Below are 24878 nucleotides of genomic sequence, written 5' to 3'. Positions count from 1 at the left end.
CTCAATTCCTATGTCTTCATGAGAACAATCGTGTGAGTACTCAAAAGTAATTTCTATTTTTCAGCAAGTGAGAATGTTATCAGGTTTAGAGGTTTTGCTGATGTATGTATTATATGCAAATGAAACATTTTGTTAAGACTTAGACATGTTAGGGGCGCCTGGGTGGCTCAGTGGGTTAAAGCCTCTGCCTTCCGCTCAGGTCATGATCCCAGGGTCCTGGGATAGAGCCCCACATCGGGCTCTCTGCTCAACAGGGAGCCTGCTTCCTCCTCTCTCTCTGCCTGCTTCTCTGCCCACTTGTGATCTCTGTCTATCAAATAAATAAATAAAATCTAAAAAAAAAATAAAATGTTAAAATAAAGAAAATTTAAAAAAAGACTTAGACATGTTAGAAGTATTTTGGAGCATCAAATAATCATGCCTAATTGAATTTAAAAACTTTTTAGTAGGTTATGAGCTATGGTTAATTTTTGGTTGACCAATTTAAGATCCTTTCACAATTTGGAACCCAAGAGACTGATTAACACTAGCTGAAAACTAGAAGCATCTGTAGAGAAAGTCTTTCACTCATTGTTTTAGTGTTATTTTTTCTAGTAGACTCACAAAGTTATATTAAACATAACTAATATTTATGTACAAATATAAGAAAGCAGAATTTGATTTTATGTAATATAAGAGTCTACAATGTTAACTAGAAATGTTTGTTTTAGATGAACTATTGTATGGAAAATAAGCATGTTTTAAATGGGAGTCTGATAAGCATCTTAGTAAAATATTTAAATTACAGTAACTGATTTTGACATCTTCAGTAAATGCCAAGAAACATAGCTTTTACAGCAAGTTCATGGAAATGTTCAGATAAAATATTCATGAATTCTCTACTAAAAGAAAAGCCTCTTATGGTTTTGTTTGACAGAAGATGACCTTTGCTTCAATAAGTTCCAATCTTTGCTGTAACTTAGTGTTTAGATGCTCTGCTTAGATGAATAAAACATAGCATTTTGTTCTTTGTGTTTTCTAGTATATGTGATAATTAATAGAAAGGGAGACTTTGAAGTTTTAAAATGAAGTAAATGGGTTAAAAAAAAAAAAGGCATTAAGAAATCTTTGAAGATCAATTTCCCAGCAGGAAATTTGTCAAAGCAATTAGGATCCACCCTGACTTGGGCAAGCACAGTAGTGCTCAATTGATGTGCTCTTTCAAATAACTAAAGCATTTTTAACTTTAGTGATCTGTGCTAGTCATACAGTCAACCACCTGATGGTTTGTACAAAGATGGATCAACAACTGAGTTATGTACCAAACAAACAAACAAACAAAAAACCCCAACCTTTATGAGGATTAAATCAGTCAAATATACTATAGTTTTTATTATCATGAAAGGAAAATGAACAGGAAAACATGAATTGCATCATTTTCAACAAGATGTCCTATAGATTCAATCTAGTTTCAATTTTAGTATTTGTGCTTCTAGCTTTAGTTTTTGTACTCCTTGACTAGATAGACTATTGTTTTCTACTGATACATATGCAGAAACTAGCAGCAGTTAAGGTAAACAAGAAGTCACCTACTCATGTCCTAAAGATTTAAAAGTTTGCTAAAATAGCCATCTGTTCCACCACACCCTTTTAGGAAATAAGGTATCATCTGACTCAAAGGGAGGCACCACATTAATTTCTGTGGTCATAGGACACTGTTGATGCATTTTTTAAAAGATTTATTTATTTGTTTTAGAGAGAGATAATGAGCATGTGAGCAAGGGGAGGGGACAAGGGAGAGGGAGAGAAGCAGACTCCCTCCTGAGAGGGGAGCTAGACAATGTTGAGATCATGAACTGAGCGAAACTAAGAGTTAGTCCCTTAACCAAATGAGCCACCCGGGCACCACACCAGTATTGCATTTAATTACTAATTTACTTAATGGCCAGACCCAGAGGTAGGAGTTTATTTCCTGGTATTAAAACATTAATTAGGACCTCAATATATAGATGTAGGGAATAAAGTGTAGATTCATTAGCATTTTTATGATGATCTCTCTGTATAAAGGATGTGAAAATTTGATTTTAATAAAGATGTTGACATGACATGTCTCTGGATGAGAAGTAATGTGTCTCTGTTGTAGAATATTTATCTTATATTTATAAATATGATATATTTATCATATTTATCTTATGCCAAAAATCTCTGACATGTACTGGACACATCTAGAAACACTGGAAGAAGGATTACCCATATTTGGTTAATATGTACTTGCAGAACTAAAACAAGTAAAATGCCAAATTCATATTATTGAAATCATTCACTGAAAAAAAAAAAAAAAAATGCCCGGAAAATAGGATTCTAGCATACTGTCATTATTTTTAACCTGGTGTTTCCAGTTCATGAAGTACCAATGGGGAACATGAAATTTATGTATGTTCATAGATAGCAATCAGTAAGATCTTGGAAAATTCCAAGAAGATATATTAGTTTGGATAAATGTTTAAATTTCCAGGACTTATCTTCTAAATGTGTTTCTATACAAAATTAGTCCTTGACATGCTTTTCAAAAATCTTTTCCTTGGTCAGTTGAATTAAGGAAAGGTGCATACAATATGACCCTCACTGCTTACAAAACAGAATAACACATTAAAATCTCTGACAATATCTTTATTAAGGGATTTTTAAAATTTAATGTTCCCCCAAAATGTACTTAATTACAAAATCCTTTCACTGTGCAACAATTTATTAAAATCTGAAACATAAAATTTTCAGGAAAAAGATTTCCAAAGTAACACTTACCAAAGACATTCAAATTTAATAAGTATCCTTTGGAAGATATTTACCAAAAATCTTTCATACATGAAGAAACAAGTTGTTTCCCTCATGGCTTTTCAGCATGTGGGATATGTAAGGTTTTCCTAGATTTGTGATATTAACTATTACAAAATCTTTTATAGGATTTATTAATGAAATTGCTTCTTTGTTTTGTCTACAACAATAATAATAGACAATTTTGAGTTCTTACAATATGTCAAGAATTATTTTAAATGCTTCAAATGAAATAACATATGTAATCCTTACAGCAACCCTCAGTGATGGATATTATTATTTCCAATTTTTAGAAGAAAGAAATGAGGAAGCAGAGTGGTTAAGTAAATTAATCAGTCACATAACTAGTGAGTAGCAGAATGGAGATTCAAAGTTATGCAGCCTGGCCCCAAAGCCCATGTGTTTGATCAGAGCACTGTGCTAGGACTTAAAATGAGAGCCTCTCTTAAGGCTCTCCTGATTGTCCCTCTATCCCTATTCATTTGTAGCGTTAGCTTTCTCAGTGAAGAGGTATCTCAGTGAAGAAGAAACCCAGTTTCGCTTCAGAAGCTTAAGGCACTTTATAATCTTTCTGACACTTGCCAGCAATAGGGCAGTAATCAATACAAATTCTTGAGCCATGGCCAACAGAATAAATTTTTCCAAAGTTAAGCTAACTTTGTTTCCAAAAGTAGTGTTGTAGCATTCTGATATTTTATGAACATGGTGCCAGTGAAAGTTTTTCATTTTAGATAATATGAAATAAGAGAAGTATCACACTATCTCCTCTTTTTTTTTTTTTTGGATATTTACAGTAACTTTATTTAATCTAGCATATTCCAAATTTATTTGAAGATACATGAGATACCTTCTTTGTGGCACATCTATTAACATCTTGAAGGGCAATGTTACAACCACCCTAAGTTTGATAAACTGAGTTATGACCAGTAATATGCTAGTGTTTAAAAACTGGCTCTCCAGAGCAAGAAGGAAGGAAGGGAGGAATGGAGGGAAGTAGGGAGGGAAGGTAGAGGGAGAAAGAAAGGAAGGACGAAGGGAAGGAAGAAGGGACGGAAGGAGAGAAAAGAAGGAGGGAAGGAAGAAAGGAACTAATTTATCGTGTTTGAAGTGTTTGAAGGTTGAATAATGAAAAGATGGGTACAGTAGGTTCTGGCAAGCAGATGAGAGCTGGTTCTAGCTTACCATATGTTTCTCAATCTTCTCAAAATTTGGCATTATGTCTGACATCATCATAAAAATTGACATCTCTTGGTGTGGAGGCAATTACACGTAAGAAGCCAAGAGGGATTTTTAAGGTTTTTAACTAAGGGGCTTATTTGAATGATTTTGTGTGGACTCAATACAGGAATGTAAAAAATTACATTTGAACTAACTCTTTACCAATATACTTGTGAAGCCATAGACTTTCTTCCAAAATTCCTACTTTAGATGCATATATAGATTACATATATACTAATAATTCTACATATACCTATTTAAATATACTCCCACCCCAAAAAGGTATTATAAAAGAGACATAATACATACCTAAGCGGGAAAACTCTAAAGGGACTAACCATAAAAAAATGAAATGAGAAATTTAGGCCCAAGTTTATCTTAAGAATCCACTGACTATAGATCTTTGCTCTCTGAACTGTGTGCCCTGTGGAGTTCCCTCTAATTCCTTGCAAATTTCCCTTTATCTAAACTTACTTTATGCATTACTATAAAGTTGCATGTTGATATGTATAAGCATTTCAGTCAGGCTCTCATGAAACTTTTAAGCCAAAAATACCATCCACAATTATACTGCTATCTTTGAGGGCCATGCCCATTGCATTGAAACTCTCAGGGAGGATCATCTTTTTCTCTACCCTCTTTTGTTTATTGTTTGGGGACCAGAACATCAAATTGACAAAAGGCAGATTACCAAGAGAAAAGACAGATTTTAGTCATGCACGCACATAGGAATTCACAGAAAAACTTGTCTCAGGGAGGAGATTAGAATTTGAGACTTCCAACACATCTTGAAGGTAAGGGAAGCGATATAAAGGTACTTATGGGAAAACACATGATTTTTTGAAAAGATAAATGGGATCTCAGAATACATGAGAGATAGGATAGTTGTGTGAAAATGTCTTTAGGTGATGTCTTATTTTGGTGTTAACTTCTTCTCTCTGGTGATTCTGGTGGTCTTATAAATGTGACACCTGAAAGCAGAAAACTCCTAGAAGAGACATAGGCAATAATTTTTTTGACATCAGCCATAGCAATATTTTCTAGATATATCTCCTCAGGCAAGGGAAACAAAACCAAAATTAAACTATTGGGACTACACCAAAATAAAAGTCTTTGCACAACAAAGAAAACCATCAACAAAACAAAAATGCAACCTATGGAATGGGAGAAGATATTTACAAATGATAAATCTTATAAAGGACTAACTTCCAAATATATAAAGACCTTATGCAACTCAACACACACACACACAAAAAAAAAAGTGAAAAAAAAAAACTGTCCTGCTAAAAAAGATCCGAATAGATATATTTCTACAGACAGATGAAAAGATGCTCAACATCACTCATCAGCAGGAAAATGCAAATCAAAATCACAATGAGATATCACCTCACACCTGTCAGAATGGCTAAGATGAAAAACATGAGAAATAACAAGTGTTCACAGGGATGTGGAGAAAAGGGAGCCCTTGTGCACAGTTGGTGGACATACATACATACTTGTGATAAAGTTTAATTTATAAGTTAGGCACTGTAAGACATTAATAGTGACAACAAAATAGAAGAGTTACAACAATATACTGTAATGAGAGTTATGTGAATGTTTGCTCTCTCTCAAAATATTTTATTGTACTGTTTACCCTTCCTGTGATGATGTGAGATGATAAAATGGCTATGTGACAAGATGAATAAAGTAAGGAGCATGAGATAGGTTTGTGACACAAGTTAGGCTACTACTGACCTTCTGAAAATATGTCAGGAGGACCATTTGTTTCTGGACCACAGCTGACCACAGATAACTGAAGCCACAGAAAGTGAGACCATGGACAAGGGAGGACTAGTGTATAAAGTGTTGAGGGTAGAACAACAACCTAACATGTGGGGAGATAGTGACTGAAGTAAGGAAATTGGTCTGACCAAATTATTCTCAGGTTTTTCTAAAACACAACTTCGGGCAAGGAAACATCATTGTGGGTATCTGGGGAAGACTGTCCAGTAGACAGGGGTCATTTCTTAGTGGTTTTATGATAAGGGCCAATTTTTGCCCAATAGGCTACCTTGAGCAAAGATTTAGTTTCCCTAAGAAGCAGGCAAAATTATGCAACCAAAGTCTACAAATACAAAGGGAAATATAAATTTAAAAAAGAAAAAAAAAAAAACTGCCCATCAATTGAAATTGATTTCTAAGTCAAAGCAGAAGACAATGATAAAAATTACAATAAGTGACACAGTTCTGAAATTGTTAAGGACAATAGTTTACACATTCAGGGTGATTCTCAAAATACTTTAAAATATTGTGTTATAAGCATCAACCAGATAGAAGACTGTTGGCTGTAAACCATTGATACGGCCACAACAATGTGTGCCTGCTGAATGTCAGCATTTCAACAGCAGGTCTACCTCTTGTTATCTTATCATTTTGCCCACACTTAGCTAATAAAATTTAAATATTCAGAAATTACATATTGCTGAATTTCAGTAGTTTTTAAAATTAATATTACATTTTATATATGTTTCATATATACTGCACCATCAATTGTAAGTTAGTCCTAAGATAGCAAACACTAGCTGGTTGCATAAGCTCACCTTGCAAATGTAGAGCCTAAAAGAAATTGATTTTTATTGACATGCTTATTTCCCTATAAATAGAATTTAGAAAGAAAGATTATTTAGCATATCATATTACATTTCAAATGAAGTACAAAAATGTGGCAAAGATTTGCATTATTCATTATTAATAATAGTCATTTTTAGTTTACAAAATCGTTGTAATACTATTAACATCTCTGGTATATATAGAACAATGCCATTTGGCTTGTTAAGAAAGTAATCATAAAAAAAAAAAAAAAACCAAGGAGAAAAAGTATAAAATGCATTGAATGCCTTTTCAGGTACTGTGAGAAAGAAAGTGAAGTAGAAATTATGAGCTAGCAGCCAGTACAAGATACACAGCCTTTTCCTCCTCATGCAGTCAGTGATTTGTAAACAAGAATTACTAACTAGAGAAAATGAGAGGAAAACACAAAGCTCAGCCAGGTGTTATTTTACGTCAGTGATTTACTCTGCTATTTGATCAATGATGAGAACAAAATCACCCATATCCTTAGGAAGTCATGAATGTTTCAAAGCAGCTGTGGGAGCACCTGGCTACTTGTCCTACACAAAGACTGCCTCCATCAAAGAAGAATCAAGATTTATTCCTCTTGGCTTCAAACAGAAACAATGCCAATGAATCTGCTGTTGCATCGCATTATTTCTTTAATGAGAGAACAAAAGCAGTTTTACTGTTCCATTTCTGGTGACTTGGCAGGAACACAACTACATCCTCCTGAATCAGTTGCGACAGGATCTTTCAACATTCCCTCAAGAGGCCAGCAGTATGCGTACTTTCCCCCTTTTTATAGCTTCTGGACACACACACACGGGCTCTCACTTTCAAAAAGTAAGAGAAAAAAAAATCCCAAACACAGCTTTTTAAATATTTTACATCTATATTTTATAGAAAACATAGAATCTTAGGATTATAACCTACAAAATCTATGGAATCCAGCAGAATTTTACCAATCAAGATGTGTTAAACTGTAACTAGAGCACTCTGTGAGAGCACAGTTTATGGGGTGGAGCAGGATATGGGGATGAGGAAGATGCCTTTAGAATTAGTGAAAAAGCTATTGATCTTGGGAGTACTCTTAATCAATAATCAAATAACTCAGAATATTTTGGTTTGGCTTTAATTTCTCAATTTAAGTACTTTTTTTCAAATAAAACAGCTAAATAATGGAAAATATCAAAAATTCAAGAAACGAATGCAAGATAGATCTTAATATTATACAATTAAATTAGAGTATATCCATTTGGTCAACACCATATGTTCAAACTTCTATCACTTTGCAACTTTACTTCTTTTCTGGTAATATTATATGTTATATATTACTTTTACATTAATGTACTCATAAAATTATTGTCATATGCATGTAATATATGAATCAGTTAGACAGTGTTCCTATGGTACCATTGGGGATTTATAAAACAAAAACGCAGAAGGCAGGACAATTGTCTGATAAACCTTGAAACAAGATTTAAACAAGTTTTGAATGGAAGATGGTCACATAAAAGGTACCTAATGTGTTTGTGTGGCACTATTCTAGGTCTATGGGATATTCAGAGCCTGAATGCCACAATCACTGAGGTACAGTCCATAGTGCCAGACTTAGTCTACAGTCTGTTCCTTATATTTTACATAATTGTGAGTTGCTTCCTGTTTGAACCTATGTCCTTACTTCTAAAATTAATTAATTAATTAATTTATTTATTTATTTATTTATTTGAGACCGAGAAAGAGAACACAAGCAGGGGCAGGGGCAGAGGGAGAGGGAGAAGCAGACTCCCCACAGAGCAGGGAGCCTGACATGGGGCTAGATCCCAAGACCCCTGGATCATGACCTGATCTCAAGGCAGACGTTTAACAGACTGAGCCACCCAGATGCCCCTGTCCTCACTTTTAACATGAGATTAACTGTACCTATAAAATCACAATATGTATTAGGTGATATATGTGAAAGAGCATGGGAAGTGAAGTATAATGTAAAAGTGAAAGTGAAGTATAATATTATATATTCTATAAAGAGGAATATCAAGAAGTTAGGATAAAGGTAGTCAATGAGGAATAGAAAATAAATCTTTTAGGACACAGGCATCAAAATCAATTCTATCTGAAGTGATTAAAAAAGTCTTAAGCTAGTCCATAGTTCTATCTTAAGGGGAAAAAAGGTAATTGCTACAATTTTATCTTATCTTATGAACAGTTCCTTAAATGTGAATCTTTCTTCTCAAATTCCCAAGGTTATCCATGAGTCGTTTCACAGCCCCAAAATGGGACTGAAATTTTCATGTCTGTTTATGCACCTTATGTGTCCAACAGCACAGAATATGATTTTTTTCCCTTTTTGAGGCATCCAATAAGCAAATCTATAACATTTTTAAAACTAATTTTCATAAAGCTTCTTGGTTTAAAATACTTTGGAAGTCAATGTTCTTTCAACTACTTCCTCTCCAATTTTGTATCATCATAAATTCAAGGATGACAAAAATATAGGGAACAACTAAAATTTGATGACTCTTCCATAAGCTACATGTATTACTTTATATCATAGCTTATAAATCTATTCATATTTGGGTTTAACATTTTGAAATTTATTAACATTTGAATTATATATTTTTAAAAAATTTTATTTGAGAGAGAGAGAGAGAGAACATGATTGGCAGGAGGGCAGACTGAGAGAAAAGAAGACTCCCCTTGAGCGGGAGCCCCCCTTGGGGCTGGATCCCAGGGCCCTGGAATCATGACCTGAATCGAAGGCAGATAGATGCTCAACTGACTGAGACACACAGGCACCCCAACTTTTGAATTATATTTTTGAAAATAATTTCAGATTATCACATTAGCTATCACTAAGATTAAGTAGGTTTTTGAAATAAAATCATATTCCTTTTCAAGTACTTTCAAAAGTTATGGATAATATAATTTGTTAATGTAATTTAGAAATCAGTAACTATTGGTCAGTTGTTAGATTTGTTTCTGTTTTTCTCTTATATCTAATTTTTCTAGGCTAACATGAAAAGCCACTATTGATAGCTTGATATGATTTCATTTAAAAATCTATAATATGCATATGTACAGATATTATGCTTTTATATGCATATATATTCATTATATTTTTAATAGCCCAAGGTTCAGTTCTATTCAGAGCAAAGGGAAAAAAAAGCTTTTGATCTAGAAGAAAGTCAGCCATAGGTTTGGAATCTGTACTCAAACTATGCATGCAATGGAAACAGTATTCTGCTAATATAATTGATTTGCCACTGCATTTATCTACTGTTTGTCTAAAGTTAACAGTTTTAAACAGAACAGTTCAACTAGTATTTAGAAGAGTCTTTCTAGTATTAGTGTCTGGCACAGCATTCTGCTTCTCTTTGCCTACCTAGACTTCCTCTTCTTCAATATAGTTAATTTTGATATTGAACGTCTTGCAGATCTCCTCATTTGTTTTCCTCTTGATCATATTGGTAACAGTGTTACATGTAACATCAAAAAAACCCTTCCATGTCTAAGTATTTTGCAGCTAGAATAAGTTCAAAAAAATCCCCTTGGTTAACTTCCAAAAATTCTTAGTCTCAAACAGGGATATCAACTATTTGCTTTTCTTTGTTCTCAACATCAGGCTCAGAATGAGGGTCATCTTTGTGGCAGATGCACCACTTTTTTTTTTTTTTTTTTAGTATTGCTGACCTAATGGCAGGGAAACCAGGTCATCATTTCTTCATTCCCAAATCTTCCAACATGGTCTTGATAGTTATATAATTTAGTTATATAGTAGTTACACAGTTTAGTTATACAATTTGGAGGTATCTGCTACTTAGAATTATTTTTTGAATCATAGCATGCATGTTGATTTACAACTTATTTTTGTCACTTTAAATATTGAACTTATTTTCCCATGCTCTTAGATCTGTCATTTTTAAAACAGCTCCATTAAAATGTATTGTACAGAGTTTTTTCAAGTGTCCAAACTTTTTGTTCTTAAATGTAGCAATAAAACCTGTAGAGCTCTATCAATTTATTAAAGATCTATGTTTTACAAGTTTTAGTACTTTTTGTGGTCTTTTCCACAATATTAGTTAAAGTTATTTTAGTTGTTTAAGTTGTTTTAGTTGTTTATGAATAAATGACTCTCCTGGTCACTCCCCCCCCCCTTTTTGGGGGGGTTGGTATTTAAGTGGGATAATTTTTTCCTCCATATATGGAACATGATATAAACGTTTTTAAAAAGATTTCTATTTATTTATTTATTTATTTATTTGAGAGAAAGAGAGGAGAGGGTCAGAAAAAAAAGAATCTCAGGCAGCTTCTGCTGATTGTGGAGCCTAATCGTAGGGCTTAATCTCCGGACTCTGAGACTATGACTAGACCCAAATTAAGAGCTGGCCACTCAACTGAGTAAGTTACCCAGGTGCCCCATAATACAAACTGTTTGATGAATCATCTGAGGCTCAGAAGTTACAAACCATATTCAAATATAACTATAATATTATATTTTAAATCTACATATATAATTTTCATACATAGTATACATAATTGTACAGTTCAAATAATAGTACTTTTGGCTAGAAAAATCACTAGAAACCAGGATTCCTGATTTTAATATAATAAAATTTTTATGAATAAAGCAATTGTTTGAAGTTGAACTGAAAAGGGACACATTCCAGAATCTTCTCTATGGTCAGGCCAACTTTCTGAGATTCTGATGAAGAGCATATACTAAATGCCTAGAAAATATGGGTACAACACATATATCTTTTTAGTGAAAATTGACAGGTAATGATAAGTTCGACAGAATCTCAGACTGGTCTAATTTGGAGATTTTTTTTTTCTTTATAGCTCAAAGAAACTACATTCTATAGCATCTGTCATATAAACTATCTCTCAAACATCTCTGGAATGATATAATAGTCAGTAGAGGTATATGATATAAATTACGCTAAATAGCAGCCTAAAGACGTGCTTAACAGTGAGCATATTAAATCAGCCATTCATAAAACTAATAAAAGAGAAATTTAAAAGGCACAGATAATGCTGAAAAGAACTTTAAAGATAATGTTTTAGGTCTTCCTCTATACAATTAAGTGCTGCCAGTGCTGTACCACTTTGAATTATTATTAATCAAGTGATTTTTCACTGTGGCTCCACAGGTAATGAGAGTTTACAGTGCAAATATTCCCACAATGTTTACTTGTCTTGTCAAGCTCCCTACAAGCATCACATTGACATGGTAGGAAGAAGTAGAGTGAGCAAGCTTAGTGTTACATGATGTTAGTATTTCTTTGGGAAAGACTTGAAATTCAAAGCTAAGGGCCTTTGAAAATATAGAACAACCTTTACTTTGAGGAAAAACTGGAAAAAAAAATTAGACCTATGTCACCAATAACTTAAGGTGGTATAATCAGAAAGAGGAGCACCTCTGCCTTTTTAAATAAGAAAAGCAGAGAAGTGAGAAACCTGACAAATTGTAAGTTAAGTAAAGAAAATCTTTAGAACCAGAGTATCCAATTTTTTTTCAAAATGTTTAAAAAAAAAAACAGATCGAATACTTTTTTAGAGTAGTAAATACATCAAATGAATTAGGTAGTTAAATTGATAGGTGTCTTTTTATCACTGTTTAAGAAACTTTTTTTTTTTTTCCTTAGGAACTTGTTTTTTAAAACCCACCTACTATGGTCCCTACAGAACCATGAATGCATCCCAAATTAAGGTCTTTAAAGTAAATCAGTTGAATCATTGTGAGAGGCCTATTGTTATTTGAACAAATTACCACAAATTTACTGTCTCAAGAACAGATATTTATTATCTTACAACTCTGGGTATCAGAAGTCCAAAATGAGTCTGACAGGGATAAAACAAATGCATCAGGAAGGGCTGGTTCCTTCGGGCAGCTCCAGGGAGAGTTTGTGCCTTTGCTCTCCTTGTTTCTGTGGGTTGCCTGTATTCTTTGGCTCACCACAGCCCTGCTTCTCTATAAAGGTACTTCCTGCCTCTTTCTTATGATTATATCCAGCCCACCTGGAATATTCCGGAATGCCTTTCTATCTCAAAATCCTTAGCTTGATCAAAACTGCCGAGTCTCTTTTACCAGAGAGGAGCATTCACAGGTTGGGGATTCAATGTGAACATATTTGTGAGCCATTATTCATTCTATGACAGCTGTCATATGGCTTAGCATACCACAGTGTTATTTCTAGGTATAGGAAAAAAGACAGAAATTATAGAGAGAAAATAAAGCATCAGTTGTGCCTTAAGCATGACATGCATATTTCACTCATAACCACACTTCAACTACATGGGGAACGTAGGTAATATATATTACGATTAAACTCTGATTTCTGGGGGAACATCAAAAGAAGAACACATGAGGCAGATACTCATAGGATATATTATGGTATATAAAGCACCAAATTTCCAAACAAGATATAGAACAAAAATAGTTTGAAGTATGCGCTCAGGTTTCAAAAATTTAAATTCACATGATAAATATCACATTTACAGAATTTCACAAGTTTAATTACAGTATTGATTGTCGCATATCCCTTTCTTGAGCATCTACAGAACGAAGCTCTCTTACCTGTTCTTGCTTTGCAACTATACCCATTGGTTCATTAGCAATGAAAAAGGGAAACTCATAGTCTCAAGAGTCTGTTCTGATTTGCACTTTCTAGTGCATATTATTTATTATGTTATTGTTTTTTATTTACATTTTATTAAGTCATTGATTATATTTCCTATAACACATGCGCATGTGCACACACACACAAACATACACATCTCTCTGAAAAGAAACACAGGGAAGAAAAGAAAGGAAAAGAATTTTAAAAAGACAGTAAAAAAGCACCAGAAAAAGGAAATGTAGAAAGAAGAGAGGAAGGAAGGAAAGGGGAAAGAAAAGGGACGGGAAGAAGAGAAAAGAGAAAGGAGAGAAGAAGAGAGAAGAAGAATTTGATAGATGAGCAAAAGTGTGCCTTAATGCTAAAGGTAAGAACCAGGACTGAGGTTGAAGTCCCAGGAAAAAAAACAAAGACTCCATGAAAGAATATTTTAGCAATTTGAGATTTTCACAAAGAAACTGGTAGCCCTATGGAGTGGTGTACTCTCTACAGCAACCGTTGAAACAAAAAGTGGATAATCAATGAACAAGGATATGCTAAGAGATTCTCTGCATGGCTGAAAAGTGTATAAAATGACTTACAAGTTCTATCCTCATACTAAAGATTCTATTATTTAACATTCACTGTCAAGATTTTCATTGTCACAAACACATGTGCGTAGGACTGTGCTCTTGCTCTCTCTTTCACCTAACCACACACACAATTAAGTCTTAATTATGAGCAAAATAATTAAAGAGAATGATTTACTATTATTTCGGGTATTTCCACATAAGCGTTAGAAAATAACGCTCATCCTAATGTGAATAAAAACTCCTTTGTTCACTAATTCCATTATGTATTTTTCTTATTCTGCCGTGTAGTTCTTGGTAAACTACTTGAGATTCAGAAAATGTAGTAATCAGAAAGGTTTGTATTAAAACATTTTTAAAAACATGGTAATCTATTCAATAATCATTTATTTTGAAGGTCAAAGCTAAGATTTTGAAAGCTTAAGAAAGGATGTATATCAGAAATACAATTCTACTGAAAACTATACTGAATACACAATTCTGTACTCCGGAAACATTTCTTGAGCCTTCAGGTCTCTCAGTCTCTGATCTGACAAACTCCAGATCTTATTTCCCTATTAATTCCTTCTCTGACTTTTTAGAATCAGAAGTAAAAATCAATAGTTGCCCTCTGTGTTCTAAAATTAGTTTTTCTCATGTGGAGGAATAAATGTGTTTTCCCCTTTAAGTCTGTTATTACAGTATTGTCACAATATGCTAAATTCAGATGTTACATAAACTCAGGTTATTAATAAAAAAGATTTATTAAATATATTCAGAACAAATTCTTGAGGTTTCATGTATTGAAGCTATATTTTAAAATAAAATTCCATATGGTGTTAGCCTTCTCAGAAAATAGAAAATACAGCATTTGTGATGTATATTGACCTATAAATTGTTTTCCAAATCATCTGCTTTAACTCATTAATTGTTTAAAATGTGTGTCTGGTATATATTGTGTATCTCTTTTCAAAAGCAATATATTAATACACAGTATGGCTCAGAAAATCCAAATTATGTAAAGCACTTTTCTCTGTAAAATAATTTAACAAAATCAAAAATGTGTGTATAAAGTGTGAGAACTCTACCAAGATAATATTGGAAACTTCAATATTAGAGGATTGATCTGATAAAGTATAAACATAGTAGAATATTTTATCCATTAAGGTAATAATTATAAAGACAATATCAAAATATGGAATAGGATTTCAAATATATGGTTAACAAATAGAATTATCAAAAATTATGTATATTTTACAACTATGTAAAATATGGATATTTACATATGAAAGGGATGTCCAAAGTGAAAAGATTTTAGAGGTTATATAGTTGTTGGACCCTGAAGTCCATGTATAAGTGAAGGAACAATAACTAGATTAGCTAGAGAATAGTGTAGTTAGTAATACTTCCCAGGGTAGTTAGGGAATGGATTTTTTTTTTATTTCTATTTTATAGAATAGTATAGTATAGGAGAGCACTCATAAAATCTGTACCTTTACAAATTTAGTAATTAGTAATTGAGCTATTAGTAATAGAAAAGACAGTACCTATGTGTTAATAAATAGTCATTCTAATATGCTGCCATGATTGAATTTATAATCAGTTTTGCAAGGATTATGCCACTTGACCTTGAATGCTAAATAATTATGTGGCAAAATGTAGTATACTGGTAATATTGTTGCTTTATGACCTTGCACATTAAACTGAAATTTAAGCATAAGATTTTATATATGAAAAGGATATTTTCAAAAATTGTAATGAATTGATACATTTAAGGCAACTTGTAATTTGTATGAGTGACCTTAAAGTTTTAATTTTTCCATAAAACTCCATTTAATACATTATTATACTATAATTCAAAAACATTGATGCAATTTCCAACAGCAATAAACTTATTACTGGTAGTTTATTAGTAGTTAATATGAATCAATTTAAATAGTGAATTATTTGAGCATCTTTTGTCTTTACCATGCTATCTATTTCCATTTGAGCTTATAAAACAAGCTCTTCTCTTTTTTACCAACTTCTGTAATTATCACTCATCCTTAGGAATATATTTTAGTGCAACAAAAATGCTTTCATTGAACAACTAGAAAGAGTATTAAATATAATTTCTAAAGTACTTATTTTCTTAGGAGAACCAAACTTGTCATTCTCATAAATGAAAGAAAAACTTTATCCTTACAATACAAAGTGAACACTTAGAAATAAAATACCAAACTTAATACCCAAGTCTTTCTTAGAAATTTAAAGCATATGCATTCTAATTGTAGAGAATTATTTTTTTCAAATTCTGTTCTCACCTGCAATTGGTTTATTTGAATAGATTTCTGGAAATGAGTTGGGAATACATTATGAGTTCATAATGATAATTCTAATTTGAGTTTATCATTAATAGAGTTTTTATGTACCTCCATTGATTTGATATCTATATCCCTATTTCCCATAGGAAAAACAAACCCATCTAGTCCCCAATAACACCAAAATAATTACTCACTTGTTTTAACCCTAAACATACACACACAGATTCAGAATTACTATACTGATATTACCTACAACATCATTACTATAAACAGTTTAATAATTTTTATAGATTTTTTTAATCCTTAAAATTATCTCATTGGGATACATGCTAAGTTTCTATTTTTTAGAGTACTTTTAAGTAGTTAATCTTGGAGTCTTGCCTCAATACACAAGTTTCTTTTACTTTTATTTTCCTTTTTTTTAATTTTTGATACTTTTTTCAGTACTGATTTGCTTTCTAACCATTTAACTATTAAGGCAGATTCTGAGACTTCTATCTACCAACCTTATACTGTCCATCCTATTGCCTCCCACCCCTGAGGATATCCATTGTTATCACTTTTTCTATTCTTGGGATTATCCTTACACTGCTTTTTATACATTTTTCCCACCCTACTTTTTTCATTTAAAAATATATCCTGAAAAAAAACTCCATTATAGTATTTATAGATAGCCATAATTCTCTGGTGGATGTAGCATAGTTTTTCAACCAGTCCCTTTCTGATGGACAGTTAAATTGTTTCCAATCTTTACAAATAAATCTCAATGAGTAGTCTTGTAAATATGTCACTTTGTATTTGTTCAGTGTGTCTTTGGGATAGATTCCAAAAGCCCAAGTGTAAATGAACATATAATTTGCCTTAAATTGTTGAATTTCCTCTCTTAAAAGTTGTACCATTTTGCATTCCCATTAACAATGTATTGAAGTGCTTTTCCCCATAGCCTAGTCAGCAGAGCCTGCTGTCAAATATTTGGATTTTTGCCAATCTTATTGGTAAGAAATGGTATCTCAGTATATTTCATTTATATTTCTCTTTTTATGAATGAATTTTAACTTCTATGTAAAAGCCTGTTTTTAAAAATTAGAATATTGAAAATGAGAAAAGAGTCTATGATATACATATTCTAGGAAAATTCTGGAAGTTTAATGCAAGATTAGGTTAGGATTGGGTTGTTAAAACAATGATATATTGAGGGAAAGAAGACATGATTCTGAAAATAAACTTCAGAAGTTAAATGTTTCAATTTTATTCAGATGTCACAGAAACCATGCAAAAAATAATTCTCATGTTGATATGCAATAATTTATAGTTAAGAAGTTTGTGCTATAAACTTTCATAAATCACTAAGACTTCATGAAGTACTAAGTCTTGAGGAGAAAGAAAAGCCTATAAATGATCCTGTAATTGCAGAGTGTTTTTCTACAGCATACTTAGACTTGCTAAAATATAGGATCCAGATGTATTGTACTTCATGCAGTAGCCTAAAACCAAAGCCATTTTAAAGAAAAATGTCCTCCTCTAACAAAGACTAAGATGATGACTTCTGGCTCTCATTCTTGGACTATTTGAGTTTTTCCCATGTTCCCTAGTAGTGTTTCTAAATCTATTTAAATAGTTTATTTGGATTAAATAGAGTAGATCCTAAGGCTTTCTTATTAATCTGACATTAACATTGCTATCCTCTTCAACAAGAATTATATTTTCCTTGGAAGACAAAATAGTAAAGAAAGGATTATGGAGAATGATTCCTGCCAATTAATTCTTAGTTATTTTCTTTCCTTTCAGCACCTTCCCTGATAGGTGTGGTAAGGAAGGACTGGGCATCCCAAAATAGCATTGCCCTATCATGGCAAGCACCTGCTTTTTCCAATGGAGCCATTCTGGACTACGAGATCAAGTACTATGAGAAAGTAGGTCTTATTTGAAGCTTCCTAAAAAACTACATATACATATATATGTATATATGTATATATCAAGCATGTTGTTACATTATTTTACTTTAAAACCTGTTCTCTGACCTAACCTCATACCTACTATGTCTTTGAAAACTCTCTAATTTACTATTATGCGTATACTTTCTAAATTAATTCATTTTGTTTTGTATCAGAGTATAAAAGTAGAAGACACAAGATGTTCATTTCCATCATGACTTACTATAGGGATTTTTCCAATATAGCAAGAGTTAGTAACTCCTTCAGCTTTCTACAATTCACTTGGAAGACATGGTAAAATGGAATTGCTATAACCTCAAGAGAGAGTTTTTGTAGCCCATTTTGTTTGCTGATGAGTTTAAAGTTACAGTTCACTATATTTGGGAAGGATGATTTAAGGGATAAATGGAAATAGCTGATGTATTAAAATTTTTCTTTACATTTAGGTCAGCTGTTTTTCTTTTTCTTTTTTTTTTTTTTTAAAGAAGCTAGCAAGAAAAATCTGGTTAATAATTCAACTTAATCTTAATTTTCATTTTTGTCATTTAAAATTGTTCTCAGCTCTTTATTTTCCCAAATTATATACTTCCTTACCTTTGTTGTATCCACTTTTTTCTTTATGTTTTTTTTCCCCTGATTTCTCACTGTTATTGTGGCTATAGGCATTATAGTAGACCACATAGCAATTCTGATATGTCTCATTGTGCTACTGGTGCTCTGGAATACTGATAAAGGGAACACTTAATTTAAAAAATAAGGTAAAAATCATACATATTTTCTAGTTGTGTAGTACAGTAAGAAGGAAGTCTTGCACTTCCGTAACTTACTAGAAGCAAAGGAACATCACAAATAAATTTTTATTTCTTCTGAAGAAGTACAAAAACAGAAATAGAAGTCTGTCTTTTTCTATTCTATTGCTACTGAGCAAATATAAATTTGAAAAGGAGAGGTAACTCAGTAGCCGGCCTGTATCCATTTTGACACCCTGGTAATTTCAGCATTATGTAGTCAATGAAAACTGCCATTATCATGAACCAACGGGAATAACTCCACAGTCTAAGAAAGGGTAAATTGAGTTTTAATTGGATTACAGATTCTGCACATTAGCCAGCCCAGGATGTGCCAGAAATCCTGTTGAGCTATCCTTTCAAATGTTATAACCTCTAGCATGCTGTCACAAAATATACATATTTTCTGTCTACTTATTTATTAAATAGATCTTTAGGTATGCAAAAATTATCATAATTTTAAAAGGCAATGGGCACATATATAAGCAACTTTTCAGAATGAGAATACTCCTTTATGGTTTATGAAGGCTATATTTTGCACATAGAAAATTGTTCTCATTTTATAGTCATTGATGCTTAGTATGTTTGAAGATGAAGATAACTTGAATATTTCCAAATAAGGACAAATCATACAGACTCTGTAAAAAGGGAACCATATTCATTCAATCAAAATTTTAGAAATCAATAATATTCTGGAAGATGGTAATTGACATAATTTCCTTGTTTTAATTATAGAATAGATAATGTTACGAAGGAGTCTATTTTGTAAGAAAATGGCAATGATCCAGTGCTAATGGAGTTACTGTACATGTAGTAAACATGGAGTTGGAAGCCAGGGATTCTTAATTCATGCTCGATTGTGACTTTCATGATGCTTGTGGCCAAGAAATTCAATTAATCTAACTATGTTTCACACTTCACATTTACAAAAGGGAAATGAAGATATCAGCTCTTCTAATGGGTTATAAAGATTAATTTTATAAACAGACCCAAAGATGAAAAGCACACTAAATCAGGATTAGAAATCATTTAAGAAAGAATTAAGGAAATATTTGACATATAATACAACATAGAACAAGTATACAATAGCATGGAAATTATATCCCAATTAAATAAAAATCAAAACTTTTCAACATAATGTATAGGCAACTAATCAAAAGCGTTAGAATATCAAACATTTCAGAGCGAGCATAAAATAATTGATAGGATTAAAACTGTTTCCAACTATGTCTTCATATTGTAACTGTGCATTTTTTCTTTTTTTTTTTTAATATAATTTTTTATATTTTTTTTAAACATGTATTTTTATCCCCAGTGGTACAGGTCTGTGAATCACCAGGTTTACACACTTCACAGCACTCACCAAAGCACATACCCTCCCCAATGTCCATAATACCACCCCCTTCTCCCAAACCCCCTCCCCCCAGCAACCCTCAGTTTGTTTTGTGAGATTAAGAGTCACTTATGGTTTGTCACCCTCCCAATCCCATCTTCCTTCATTTATTCTTCTCGTACCCACTTAAGCCCCCATGTTGCAACACCACTTCATCCCAAAGCAACAGAATACACATTCTTCTCTAGTGCACATGGAACATTCTCCAGAATAGATCACATCCTCGGTCCTAAATCAGGACTCAACCGGTATCAAAAGATTGGGATCATTCCCTGCATATTTTCAGACCACAATGCTCTAAAGATAGAACTCAACCACAAAAAGAAGTTTGAAAAGAACCAAAATACATGGAGACTAAACAGCATCCTTCTAAAGAATGAATGGGTCAACCGGGAAATTAAAGAAGAATTGAAAAAAATCATGGAAACAAATGATAATGAAAATACAACGGTTCAAAATCTGTGGGACACAACAAAGGCAGTCCTGAGAGGAAAATATATAGCGGTACAAGCCTTTCTCAAGAAACAAGAAAGGTCTCAGGTACACAACCTAACCCTACACCTAAAGGAGCTGGAGAAAGAACAAGAAAGAAACCCTAAGCCTAGCAGGAGAAGAGAAATCATAAAGATCAGAGCAGAAATCAATGAAATAGAAACCAAAAAAACAATTGAACAAATCAACGAAAGTAGGAGCTGGTTCTTTGAAAGAATTAATAAAATTGATAAACCCCTGGCCCGACTGATCAAAAAGAAAAGAGAAAGGGCCCAAATAAATAAAATCATGAATGAAAGAGGAGAGATCACAACTAACACCAAAGAAATACAAAGTATTATAAGAACATACTATGAGCAACTCTACGGCAATAAATTTGACAATCTGGAAGAAATGGATGCATTCCTAGAAACATATAAACTACCACAACTGAACCAGGAAGAAATAGAAAGCCTGAACAGACCCATAACCAGTAAGGAGATTGAAACAGTCATTAAAAATCTCCAAACAAACAAAAGCCCAGGGCCAGACGGCTTCCCGGGGGAATTCTACCAAACATTTAAAGAAGAACTAATTCCTATTCTCCTAAAACTGTTCCAAAAAATAGAAATGGAAGGAAAACTTCCAACATCATTTTATGAGACCAGCATCATCTTGATCCCAAAACCAGACAAGGATCCCACCAAAAAAGAGAGCTATAGACCAATATCCTTGATGAACACAGATGCGAAAATACTCAACAAAATACTAGCCAATAGGATTCAACAGTACATTAAAAAGATTATTCACCACGACCAAGTGGGATTTATTCCAGGGCTGCAAGGTTGGTTCAACATCCGCAAATCAGTCAATGTGATACAACACATCAATAAAAGTAAGAACAAGAACCATATGATACTCTCAATAGATGCTGAAAAAGCATTTGACAAAGTACAACATCCCTTCCTGATCAAAACTCTTCAAAGTGTAGGGATAGAGGGCACATACCTCAATATCATCAAAGCCATCTATGAAAAACCCACCGCAAATATCATTCTCAATGGAGAAAAACTGAAAGCTTTTCCGCTAAGGTCAGGAACACGGCAGGGATGTCCATTATCACCACTGCTATTCAACATAGTACTAGAAGTCCTAGCCTCAGCAATCAGACAACAAAAGGAAATTAAAGGCATCCAAATCGGCAAAGAAGAAATCAAATTATCACTCTTCGCTGATGATATGATACTATATGTGGAAAACCCAAAAGACTCCACTCCAAAACTGCTAGAACTTATACAGGAATTCAGTAAAGTGTCAGGATATAAAATGAATGCACAGAAATCACTTGCATTTCTCTACACCAACAGCAAGACAGAAGAAAGGGAAATTAAGGAGTCAATCCCATTTACAATTGCACCCAAAACCATAAGATACCTAGGAATAAACCTAACCAAAGAGACACAGAATCTATACTCAGAAAACTATAAAGTACTCATGAAAGAAATTGAGGAAGACACAAAGAAATGGAAAAATGTTCCATGCTCCTGGATTGGAAGAATAAATATTGTGAAAATGTCTATGCTACCTAAAGCAATCTACACATTTAATGCAATTCCTATCAAAGTACCATCCATCGTTTTCAAAGAAATGGAACAAATAATTCTAAAATTTATATGGAACCAGAAAAGACCTCGAATAGCCAAAGGGATATTGAAAAAGAAAGCCAACGTTGGTGGCATCACAATCCCGGACTTCAAGCTCTATTACAAAGCTGTCATCATCAAGACAGCATGGTACTGGCACAAAAACAGACCCATAGATCAATGGAACAGAATAGAGAGCCCAGAAATAGACTCTCAACTCTATGGTCAACTAATCTTCGACAAAGCAGGAAAGAATGTCCAATGGAAAAAAGACAGCCTCTTCAATAAATGGTGCTGGGAAAATTGGACAGCCACATGCAGAAAAATGAAATTGGACCATTTCCTTACACCACACACGAAAATAGACTCAAAATGGATGAAGGACCTCAATGTGCGAAAGGAATCCATCAAAATCCTTGAGGAGAACACAGGCAGCAACCTCTTCGACCTCAGCCGCAGCAACATCTTCCTAGGAACAACGCCAAAGGCAAGGGAAGCAAGGGCAAAAATGAACTATTGGGATCTCATCAAGATCAAAAGCTTTTGCACAGCAAAGGAAACAGTGAACAAAATCAAAAGACAACTGACAGAATGGGAGAAGATATTTGCAAACGACATATCAGATAAAGGACTAGTGTCCAGAATCTATAAAGAGCTTAGCAAACTCAACACCCAGAGAACAAATAACCCAATCAAGAAATGGGCAGAGGACATGAACAGACATTTCTGCAAAGAAGACATCCAGATGGCCAACAGACACATGAAAAAGTGCTCCATATCACTCGGCATCAGGGAAATACAAATCAAAACCACAATGAGATATCACCTCACACCAGTCAGAATGGCTAAAATCAACAAGTCAGGAAATGACAGATGCTGGCGAGGATGCGGAGAAAGGGGAACCCTCTTACACTGTTGGTGGGAATGCAAGCTGGTGCAACCTCTCTGGAAAACAGCATGGAGGTTCCTCAAAATGTTGAAAATAGAACTGCCCTATGACCCAGCAATTGCACTATTGGGTATTTACCCTAAAGATACAAACGTAGTGATCCAAAGGGGCATTGCACCCGAGTGTTTATAACAGCAATGTCCACAATAGCCAAACTATGGAAAGAACCTAGATGTCCATCAACAGATGAATGGATCAAGAAGATGTGGTATATATACACAATGGAATACTATGCAGCCATCAAAAGAAATGAAATCTTGCCATTTGCGACAACATGGATGGAACTAGAGCGTATCATGCTTAGCGAAATAAGTCAGGCGGAGAGAGACAACTATCATATGATCTCCCTGATATGTGCATTTTTTCTATATACAGCTATAACATGATTTCTGCTTCCAAGTAAATGTTTTTGTAAAATTTATAACACCCTACAATAGAACTCTTAAAGTGCTAATTTCCTTCTTTATTAGGAATGTAAATACTGTTCATTAAGAAAGCAAGATACAAAGAAATACATGTACAAATGATCCTAATTTTTGAATACAAATATTCCGCTATATTTGTGTGTATGCATATATATATATATATATATATATATATATAATTATATAAATACAGAGAAATATGGAAAGGAATAGAGTGTACACAATGCTGTCTCCAATATTGCTTGTTGAGTTGGAATGGGATGGGGAAGCAAATACATGGATGGAAGCAAGGAAGAGAGAGGGAAGTAACAAGCATAGATAAACATGGATGGATGGATGAATGGATGGGTCTAAAACAGCTTTGCTTTTTCTCTTGTATCTAGTTGCCTATAAGCAACTAGAAATCATGACAGAGGATTTTGTAAGCAAGTGATTAATTGAGAAGGCTCCCGGGAGGGGCGCCTGGGTGGCTCAGTTGATTAAGTGACTGCCTTAGGTTCAGGTAATGATCCTGGAGTCCCAGGATCAAGTCCTGCACTGGACTCCCTGCTCAGCACGAAGTCTCCTTCTCTCGCTGACCCTTTCCCCTCTCGTGCTCTCTCTCTCTCTTTCTCTCTCAAAAATAAATAAATAAATAAAATCTTAAAGAAAAAAAAAGGGGGGTGCAGAGGGAGAGAAGCTCCTGAGAAAACCAGTAGAGAAGGGGGAACAAGACTCCAAAGAAAATGCCAGTCAAACTCAGAGTGACCAAGGTTAGTTCTGGAGTATAAATTACATCTCAGAGTTCATCCTGTAAAGAGAAAGAAGCTGAGCTAATGGGCTATACAGAAAAAAAGTATATATATATATCTTGGCACTTCTGGTTCTCTGTAGTGGCTTTAGGAATGCATATGGAGGTCTGTAAAGAAGGTGCCAGATACAAACCTTTACAGTCAGAAAAGCAAACGCTGGGGGAGTGGGAGCAGGAACACATAAATGTAATCTAAGGGGGTGTGGTGGCAGACCAACTATTAACTAAGGTACTTGTGTGCTCAGCAAACTTTGAAAGAATTTTAAGCCTCAGCTCATTGTAATATTCTTCTCTTCAGTCTTTAGTATTGGTGCATCAGTCTTTAAGGTATTCTAAACCTTCCATTTCCTTTTGATCAAAGTTACTCGGTATTGCTGACTCATAATCCACAAA

The 24878-nt window shown here is 33.7% G+C and overlaps 1 protein-coding gene across 2 annotated transcripts in view; it reads left to right on the top strand.

Moving 5' to 3' along the window:
* The window catches only part of EPHA6 (EPH receptor A6), an 876957-nt gene that overhangs the window by 536353 nt on the left and 315726 nt on the right, over positions 1–24878 (top strand). For both annotated transcript variants that reach the window (XM_059392124.1, XM_059392125.1), the window contains one exon: positions 17881–18005. In XM_059392124.1, the coding sequence (XP_059248107.1) occupies positions 17881–18005 (125 nt within the window). The remainder of the gene's footprint in view (positions 1–17880; positions 18006–24878) is intronic.

Source organism: Mustela nigripes, chromosome 2 (genome assembly GCF_022355385.1).
Source record: "Mustela nigripes isolate SB6536 chromosome 2, MUSNIG.SB6536, whole genome shotgun sequence".
Lineage (NCBI taxonomy): Eukaryota > Metazoa > Chordata > Mammalia > Carnivora > Mustelidae > Mustela > Mustela nigripes.
Note: the sequence above shows the minus strand (reverse complement) of the source record. Positions and strands in the feature narration are given on the sequence as shown.